Source organism: Nicotiana tabacum, chromosome 1 (genome assembly GCF_000715075.1).
Source record: "Nicotiana tabacum cultivar K326 chromosome 1, ASM71507v2, whole genome shotgun sequence".
NCBI lineage: Eukaryota > Viridiplantae > Streptophyta > Magnoliopsida > Solanales > Solanaceae > Nicotiana > Nicotiana tabacum.
In genome coordinates, this window is record NC_134080.1 from 128,010,253 (window position 1) to 128,020,312 (window position 10,060).

The 10,060-nt window shown below is 35.3% G+C and overlaps 2 protein-coding genes across 2 annotated transcripts in view; one reads left to right on the forward strand and one right to left on the reverse strand.

Moving 5' to 3' along the window:
* The window catches only part of LOC107828241 (uncharacterized), a 31,144-nt gene extending 30,044 nt beyond the window's left edge, over window positions 1–1,100 (reverse strand). Inside the window, exon 1 of the mRNA XM_075253405.1 lies at window positions 638–1,100. The gene's annotated coding sequence lies outside the window, so the exon portion shown is untranslated. The remainder of the gene's footprint in view (window positions 1–637) is intronic.
* Window positions 1,101–6,981: 5,881 nt separating this feature from the next.
* Window positions 6,982–8,117, forward strand: LOC107828242 (NDR1/HIN1-like protein 12). The gene has a single exon (XM_075256005.1). The coding sequence runs from the start codon at window positions 7,347–7,349 to the stop codon at window positions 7,941–7,943; it is 597 nt and encodes a 198-aa protein (XP_075112106.1). The 5' UTR covers window positions 6,982–7,346; the 3' UTR covers window positions 7,944–8,117.
* Window positions 8,118–10,060: the final 1,943 nt, after the last annotated feature.

The window sequence follows — 10,060 nt, forward strand, 5'->3', positions numbered from 1 at the left end:
GAATTGGGCCGAAATATGCAAGTGGTTCCATTAAGTTTTCCTAGCTCATTTCATGTTCAAATTTGTGGTACTAACTTGTTGTTCTCAAACGACAACAATGTTAAAATCCTAGGACCTTTTAGTTCACTAGAATGTTTACAAATTTAAGAATCAAAATAAGACACTATAATGAACGGAGCTTAATTAATAGGAATCAAACCATTTAAAGAGTCACTATGGTAATAATTCAAGTGATTATCACAACTATATTCATATTACAATGACTATTTTCAAACCCCAACTTTCAATATCAAACTATAGCTACAATTTCTAGTAAATTTGAAAATTAAAATATGCTTCCACGGAAACTTCATTAAATAACAGAATCACAGAAAAAGAGGGAGAGTTATGCCAATCTGCTACAATTAAATGAAGATTCGACCAATTCTCAACTAAAAAAAATATAATTAAACTTATATGATTGGATAACCCAATGCAACATTCTTAGCAGGAGAATAGGGACCAAATTAATTCAAAGAGGCATCATGCTTCATGAAAATAACACAGAAAACAGAAATCAAAAAATCCTCAAAACTAGGCATGAACTCAACTGTTTAATCATTTACTAAAGCATAATATAGAGGAGTTTCAAACTAACCTGGGCAAATAAAGAAAAACTTGAACAAACCAACTAAAGAGCAGAAGCCAACCCAAATGGAACTCAGCAAAACGTAGAAGCAACAAATTCAACAACCTTCGGCAACCTTTAAAACCAAAAAAAAAAAATCGTTCCCCAAAGCTTGTTTTCAGATCTTTTTTTTTTTGAGTTTTTGAATTTTTGAAAGTTTTTTGTTTCTAGCTCTAAGCTGAGTGCTTCTCGTGTGCGAGCCTTTAGCTGCGTGTGTATCGACTGATTTTTAGAAGAGAAAGAGTAAGGTTTGTCCGATTTTTGGAGAAGATGAATTGGGTGGCAAAGTTTTTCGTACGGGAGAAGAGTTTTTCTCTGTTTTTTATCTGAGTGACGGAGGGAGAGTCGCTGGTTTCTAAAAATGGGGAAGGGTTCTCTTTTGGAGATGGTGGAAAAACGCCTCTAGGGTTGGGGAAAATCTGATATGTTCTGTTCCTTCCTCCTATAGGATTTTGGAGAGTGAGTCTTTAAGGAAAGGGGGTCTGGTTGGTAATGGGCTGGTGGGTCGGGCAGGCGAAATTGGAGCAAAAGTTGGGCTGCTGGAGATGGCCCAATTCGGCATGATCCTTTTCCTTTCTTTCTTTATTTGCTCTTTTTTTGCAAAATTAGCCATTTTTAGGCTCAAAATTTAATTTAAATCCCATTTTTTGCATAATTAACTTATTCAATCTAATTTACCTAATCCTAAATTATCATTGCAAAATGTTATGCAAGAAATATCTAAAGTATTTTTGGAAGTTTATATTTTAGTAATGCAATTAATATGCAACTAGATGCTAACAATGCAATTAAAGTCTAAAATGTAACAGATGAAGAATTAAATATTTTATGATTTTCTATAGTTTATAACAACTCTGAATATGCATGAACAATGCAAATAAATGCAAGAAAAAGTCCTAAAATTCTATAAAAGTGATTAAAATTATTTTTTGACTTTTTAGGAGTAATTTCCTATGTCGGGCAAAAATTAGGTGCTCACAAGTGTTTTGTTACTGAGGAACAGGTTCATGGACATGTTCCCTCAAGGTTTGAGGATCAGTTCTTCTTTGTTCAGTTCCCCCTGTCAAGTTGCCCTAGGTAGAAGAACAACCTGTTCCATCACTTGTTCCTTCCTCTGGTGCAGCTTCAGTTTGGGCTATGGTTTCATTTGAGTTTCTTACCAGACCGCTTGGTTCATCTTCATGTTCCTGCCTCTCGGAAAGAATGTTAATTTTATCAAGAACCATGTGTACACTTTCTTTTATACACATAGTTCTTTTGTTATAGCTCTTATAAGCGTTACTATGTGAAGAATATCCCAAGAATACTCCCTCATTACTTCTGGGATCAAACTTGCCCAGCGAGTCTTTATCATTATTGTGCACACAGCACTTGCATCCAAATGCCCTAATATGGAATATATTTGGCTTTCTCTCTTTAAGTAATTCATAGGGAGTATTCTTGGCAAGAGGTCTGGTCATGCACCTATTTCTGATGTAACATGCAGTGTTCATAGCTTATGCCCAGAAACTATGGGACAGTGTACTAGAAAGAAGCATAGTCTTAGCCATTTCTTCGAATGTCCTATTCTTTATTTCAACTACTCCATTTTGTTGTGGAGTCCTAGGAGCAGAAAAATTGTGATCTATGCCATGCTCATCACAAAATTCAGCAAATTTAGAATTTTCAAATTCAGTACCATGATCAAACCTAATTGATGCAAGTTGATTACCTAGTTGTTTTTGAGTTTTTATAACAAAAGAAGTGAACATGTCAAATGTTTCATCTTTAGATGTTAGAAACAATGTCCAGGTAAACCTAGAGTAATCATCAACAAGCACCATAACATATCTCTTACCACTTCTGCTCAATGTTCTCATTGGTCTACAAAGATCCATATGGACCAATTCTATTGTTTTGGCGGTACTTACCATTTTCTTACTTTTGAAAGAGGATCTTACCTGCTTCTCCTTTGTACAAGACTCACAAACTTTATCTTCCTTGAACTTAATGTTAGGCAGTCCTATCACCAAGTCCTTGGAGACTATTTTATTGAGTTGGCTTAGACTGGCATATCCAAGTCTTTTGTGCCAAAGGAGGAGATCATTATCCAATACACTTAAACAAGTGATTTCATTTTTTGAGAGTGTTGACAGATCCACAATATATATGTTGTTCACTCTTTTTCCCTTCAAAACTATCTTGTCAGTGATAAGATTAATCACAAAGCATTTTTTAGAGGTGAATGCAACCATGTTACCTCTATCATACAATTTTGATACACTTATTAGATTGTAATTCAGTCCATCAATCAGGTAGACATTTTCAATAGAGTGAGAGTCGGTCTTACCTACCTTGCCAATCTCAATGATCTCACCTTTCTTCCCATTTCCGAAGGGGGCATTACTTCCCTTAATGTCCTCAATTGAAAGGAACTGGTTCTTGCTTCCTGTTATATGATTTGAGCATCCGTTATCCATGTACCATATTTGGCTGCTTCCCTTCACTTTCCTACAAAAGGAAATCAAGGGTTAGCCTTAGAACCAAAACTAGTTTGGATCCCTTTCTATAGGCAAAAGGATGAATTAATTTTGTTTTAGCCTAGTGTGGTAGCCTATTTTTTCCTTGAACAAATTCTTTGTTCTTTTGACTAGCCTTTTTTTTTTGCAGTGCATTCACTTTTATAGTGATCAATTTTACCACAGTGTGTTCAAATTTTATTCTCAGGAAGTGTAACATACTTGCTTTTGGGATCCCACTTAGGTGAAGGGTTCCCAAAGCTAAGTCCTCTCTTGTTGCTATTATGGTGTTCATGTAGCCATAAAAGTGCATTGGATGACCTGTTTCATTTAAAAGTTCTGTCTAGCCCATGCTTGGCCTTTCTTAGATCCTCTTTTAGTATTCTTATCTGCTCATCCTCTTTTATACAACTCATCTTTCATTTTTCCTATACTTTCTTCTAAAGTGAGTTGTGTGCGATCAACTATCTTTTTACCTGTTCCTAATTTCAATTTTAGATTTTCAGATCTAAGTTCTAGGACAGTTGTGTCAAGTTCATGAACCTGGTTCTTCAACACAGCATTTTCACTTCCAGTTAATTCACTAGCCCTATGTTCCAGGTTTTGCACTTAGCTTTTAAAACTATACACTCTTTTGATAGTTGTTCTTTTTTATTGTTTACATCCTCAGATTCATCAATTAGCTCTAGGAGCAACTCAGATAACCTTTCCTTAGACAAAATTTAATCTTGTCTTTGAGATGAGAAACATTTAACTCAGCTTCTTCATCATATTCTCCAATAGCTATAAGTGCTCATTCATCATCATCGTCATCATCTGAGCTTTCATCTAAGCTATCTCCCCAAGCAGCGACCATAGTCTTTGTTGATCCTTTGTTGTTGCTTTTCTTGGGTTGAACCTGTTCCTTCTTCCTGTTCCTTTGTTCAGCTCTTTCCTTCTTACACTCAATTTCCCACAAAGAACAGTTCTTGATGTGATGATCAGTCTTTCCACACTTGTAGCAACCATCATTGCTTTATTTCTCAGGAGCTTTTGATTTATTGTAGCTACTACTTCTTGAAGAACCCTTTCCCCTCCTTAGGTACTTCTTGAAGTCTATGGTGCTCATGGCCATTTCATCATCTTCTAGATCAGAACCTTCAGTGATTCTGAGAGCCAAACTCCTTTCCTTCTTAGGTATATCCATCTTCATGGTCTGTCTCCTAATTTCATAGGCAGTAAGATTTCCAGTCAATTCATCCAGTGGGAGAGTGGCAATATTCTTTGATTTCTTGATGACAATGATTATGCTCTCCCAAGTGATGGGCAAAACTCTAGTCAATATCTTTTCGACCCTTTCTTCTTCAGGAATAATCCTTCCAAGAGATTTCAGCTCATTTATCAGTGTAGTGAACCTAATGTACATTTCTTGAATGATTTCTCTTTCATTCATAGCAAAGCTCTCATATTGAGAGTATAGTAGAGTTCATCTGGATCTCCTCACCTGAGGTGTTCCTTTATGAGCCACTTGCAGTGTGTCCCATATTTTCTTTACAGTGGTATAGCCTTGGATTCTGCTGTACCCATATGGACCAAGTCCATAAATAAGCCATTTCTTGGCTTTAGCATTCTTCTCCCACTTCTTCAAGTCCTCAACAGTGCAATAAGCTCTTGTTTCTGTCATATCTACTCCTTCAGCATTTTTCTTCAAGGTAGCCAATGGTCCATCGGTGACAATATCCCATAGCTCATAATCCTCTCCTATAATGCGATCTCTTATCCTATTGTTCCACCAAGAGTAGTACTAGCCATTAAAGAGTGGTGGACTAGTAGTGAATTGCCTTTCCCAGTTTTCAAGTGGTGTACTCATGTTGATCTTTTCCTAATGTGTAATCCTCTTCAAGGATAACCCGCTCTAATATCAATTGATATTTTATACTTAAATGCCACACAAGAGGGGGAGGGGGTGATTTGAGTGGTATATAATTTTCACGTGCACAGATTGTAGAAGGACTCGGTTCTTCCATGTGCTCCTTAAACTACTATTGCGGAAATAATAAATGCGGAAAGTAAAGAACACAAGTATTTTTACATGGAAAATACCCAGATCAAAAGGTTAAAAAACCACGACCTTCTACTCAGTAGGATTTTTCCCAACATTTCACTAAATTACGGAGCCAAAATAGCATGTACAAAAACTCTTTGTAAACCTAAGGATTACCTCTAATCCCGTTGTAGCAACCAGTCTCTAACTGTTGCGATAACTTCAAGTTAACTCTAACTTGAATATTCAGAGTACCTAATACAATTGCTTCTAGATAAAGCTGAAAGGTACAATTTGAAAACCACCTACTACAATGAAACTAGAATAAAAGACACACACTTGGAACTTATTCTTCTATTTGGTTCGTGTAGCTTCAGGTTCGCACACTTGAATCACACAATAATTGCTTGCAAAATGCCTTGCTATTTTGCTCTCAACTCACGTTTAATTTCAGATTTTATACGTACCAGTAAAGTGAGAACATCCTGCAATTTATAGAGTTAGTAGAATATGAAATAACTAGAGTTCCAATGCTATACTCTTCCTTGGTAGAAGAGTTCTAGTTAACTTCTACTTCTAACTCCTTCCTTATCTTGGATAGTGTTCTCTTTGAGTAAGGAGTCTTTCTCCTTATCAATTATACAACTTTTTTGATCAGGAGATATCAGATATAACAACTTAAGCTTTTCTTCCTAACGCGCATCCCTTATGTTTGAATCTACCTGTGTCTGTGTACACTGTGGATGGACTTGGTTCATGCTTAAGTTCCTTTGTCAATAATCAAAACAAACTTCACTTGGGCCAACATAAGGTTTACCATAAAAAAACTTGCCAAGAACCGCGTATTGTAGGTTTTGGCTGATGATAGACTGTTGCACCTCATGTTTCTTGCACTATACAATGGGATCGCCTTGAGGATATTCGATAGGTCGTATAAGGATCGTGGGTAAGATTTGTATGGGATCAGTGACTGATTTTAGTAAAAGACATAATTTTGGTTAGTATTTGGATTGGAGATAAGGTTAAGTGGGGTGTATGGATGGTAACAGGGGGTCCAGCCATGGAAAACGGCTGGCCGCTGGCTATATTGGCCATGCCTGATGTACTCTCTCGTTTGCCCTACGAGTCGCCAAAAAATTGCCTTAGAAGCTTTTTCTCAATGTATGTGACAATATTTGATTGGACAGAAAATTTAAGAAAGAAAGGAAATTTTTAAAAATTATGGTCTAAAGTAAACCGTAGATATTGTGTGGCACATAAATTGGGACGGAGGAAGTATGTGAGTTCAAATCTCACTGTCTCGTTTTCCTACCATCTCCAATATACTCCATACTTATTATACCTTCTTATCGTATACTTCCACTATACTAAATTATAAACCCCACCCTAATTGCATATTTAAAAATATACTCCGTCCGTCTCAAATATTTTGTCGTAATTTCTAAAATAATTGTCTCAAATTATTTGTTATTTTAGAAGTTCATAGACAAAATTAATTAATTTTTTTCATTTACCCTTGATAGTAAGTGTTATTGAAGATGGAGATAGCACATGTATAGAGTAAATACTCATCTACGAGAGATTATATATTAAGACAAATAAGGGTAAAATAACTAAAACTCTTTCAAATTAATATTTTCTTAAAAGACATATTATAAAGAAATATGACAGATAAAGTAAGACGGACGGAGCCTATATTTTCATCATTGTTGAGGTGCTATTCAGAGCAAAAAGTAAGAAAAGGTTGATTTTGCGGTATAAAATCCCCATATTAATTGTTTGGAAGTTTGGTATTTTCACTTTCTTTAAGAGTAAAGAGAGCATTTTGATTCCTTAATAGTAGAAGTCATGAAGCAGAAGTTTAGTGGAGGTAGCTTTATCCCTAGGAAAGGAAGATACTTAAACCTTACCCAACAATTAAAGCCAAGTACCTCAAAACAAGAACCTAGCTACCACCTCCTCCTCATACCTTCTAAAAAACCTCCTCCATCTGGAAAAAAACAAAAACCCCTTTGAACTCCTCCGGATGTTGTCACTCTCTGGCTACCTATCACCTCTATCAATCAGCGCCCTACTTGTCGAGCAGGAACCGGCCTTAGTGATTTGACGGTGCTAAGTGAAAGGACTGTCGTTCAACTAATAAAAGTTACCATTTCCAATGCCAAAGCCAGTTCTAGGACCAGAACGACGCACCAATCCGTTAATTTGGTGTGCAGCCATAATCTGCACCATCTTAACCGTAGCCGTTATCATCACTGGCATGGTCGTCTTCATTGGCTACATGGTCATTCGACCAAAAGTCCCTCAAATGAGCGTAGCAAGTGCCAATTTAGATAGATTTTCCTATGACATGGCCAGTGTTCTCACTCTCAGAGTCTCAATTATTATCAAAGCTGAGAATGACAATTCAAGAGCCCATGCAAGTTTCTATGAGACGAGTTACACACTTAGCTTCCATGGTGTTAAAGTGGCTTATTTAAATGCTGACCCTTTTGATGTCCCTGCAAACAGCTCCAAGTATATGTATTATCCTGTTGAATCATCGTCGATTCCATTGACGCCGGAAGAAGGAGAGGTTGCTGAGCTTTTCTTAAGGCGGAATCAAGTGGTTTTTGATATAAGAGGGAATACAAGAACAAGGTGGAGAGTAGGGTTGCTTGGTTCTGTGAAGTTCTGGCTGCATCTTAATTGTCAGCTCAAGTTTCCGTTAAATGGAACGACAATATACCCGAGATGCAGCACGAAATCCAAATGATTCACTGGAATTCAACTAGGTATTTTGTCTAATTATTCACTTAGATTCAATTTTATGGAAAAATAAGCTAAGGCTTGTCCTTCTCCTCGATCTTGATTTGCATACCTTTTTTTGTACTCACAAGATATCCTTTTTTCTGGATACAATTAGATTCTTGGAAGAAGTAATCATCAATATTCTGCCTCGACCTCGAGAAAACAATACAATATGCTCTATCCAACTGTCTACAACTTACTTTTTATATTCACTACTTGTTTCTTCTTTAGAAAGGATTAACAACGTAACAGATGTTTAACTATGTCTTTTAAATTTTTTTACACATTATTTAATTAAGAAATATATTAATACTCTAAATCATATAAGTATTTGTTTAGATTATGTCTGTTTTCTACTTTGAACATGTCATACAGTTGACACATTATTGGAGCAGTAAGAGCAAAGTTAAAAGACAAAAATAAATGACTTCAGATTTTTTTTAAAAAAATATAAAATATTTTCATACAAATAATAGAACTACTGTAGTATTTAGACCAACAAGTAGTACCTAGATTATATCTTCAATAATCAAATTGAAAATCTACTTTTATATTCCAATGATAAAAAAAAAAGTGAAAAAAGGAAGATCTCACCTTAATCAAGAAGTAAGAAAATATTTTGAAGTTTGCTACGTAATAGACACCTTTTTGGTATGTATAATAGAAAAAAAAAAAGTGACACTACGGAGAAAGAAGCAGTAGAAAGCCACAGCAAAGCATTGTGCGGAAGCTTTCTGCCTACGTTGTCCGGAAGCAACTAAAAGCGAAAACATCAGTGGCCCATGTTGGTCTCGCCTTAACCGTTAAGTAATTTGGATTCATGCTATATATATATATATATATATATATGATGCAATAAGTGGAAAGGGTTCGCTATCAATGCCTACCATGGGTTTCTCCATTCCAAAGCTCCAAGAGGCAATGACGGAGTCAGAAACGTAAGGAGATTAAAAAAATTAAATTGATATACCTATGATTTAAAGTTATGGCCTGAAATTTAATGAACCCGATTATTACTATGCGAAAAGCTTCTCTTATGTCAAAGAGATTCAGTAGTTTACATATAATTAATATTCCCCCTATTACCACAATTTAATTTAGGATTTAATTGAACTTCCTTAATTCTATATAGATTAAATTAGCTTTAGGAGTGTTAAAATTTGACTGCCTTGGTGCCAGATTCAATTTGATTAAATTTGCCTTAGGAGTTGTCATTTAATTCATCTAAAATACTTTGCCAGATAAATTGAGTTGTATAAATTGAGGAGCCCTTGTTTTGTCCAAAGACAAATTTCGTTAATCAAACCTGGAACACTGCAGTATTTCGTCGCTCTACCATCCGAGTTGGGCTAATTCGACCAAAAAAATTGTCGTTGAAAACTCGTTGAGATTTGGTGTAAGCATATAAGAGATTTGGTGCAGATTATATTAATCGTATCTGATAAATAATCCACCCAACAAGATTTTCTTTCTTAAAAATTAATCTCAAACTATTAAAGTTGAATACTAATATTCTACATTCAGTATTATCATCTATTTATCAGTTGTTGTTTCTTGTGCTATTTTGACAACATTCTCTTATATAGATTGATTGGGAGAATGATACATTCAGGTGGCATTTTTTCATTAACCCCTTCAAAGTTTGGAGAATGACACATGCAGAGAGCAACTTTTTCCTTTTTGAAGTTTCTAATAAATTTAACTTTTCAAATCGAACGAACTCAATATTCCCAGATTTGAAGCCGATACATTGTATACACTTCATTATTGTTAGAAAAGGTAACTAATATTACTGTAATGGTACTTTTTTATGTACTTTTAAAATACGTAATCTGATTTTGAAAGAGTGAAGCCAGATGTCAGAAATCAAATTGAAGTTTATTTGACAGTGGAAGTATTTGGCCAATTCTAATATTCATTATTTGTTTTGGGACAGAGGAAAGAAAAAAAGAGAAATGCAAGTCAGTTTCCAGCAAAAAGAAAAAGGGGGGAAAAGAGGAGAGAAAATGATTTTCTTTTAGACAAGTTTATTTTTCGACTTTTTCTTTTATTTCGTGTCCATTTTTCGACCTTAAGAAGAGA

Excerpts from the sequence above, each read along its gene's own strand:
- LOC107828242 (XM_075256005.1), top strand. The coding sequence starts at position 7,347 with ATGCCAAAGCCAGTTCTAGGACCAGAACGACGCACCAATCCGTTAATT.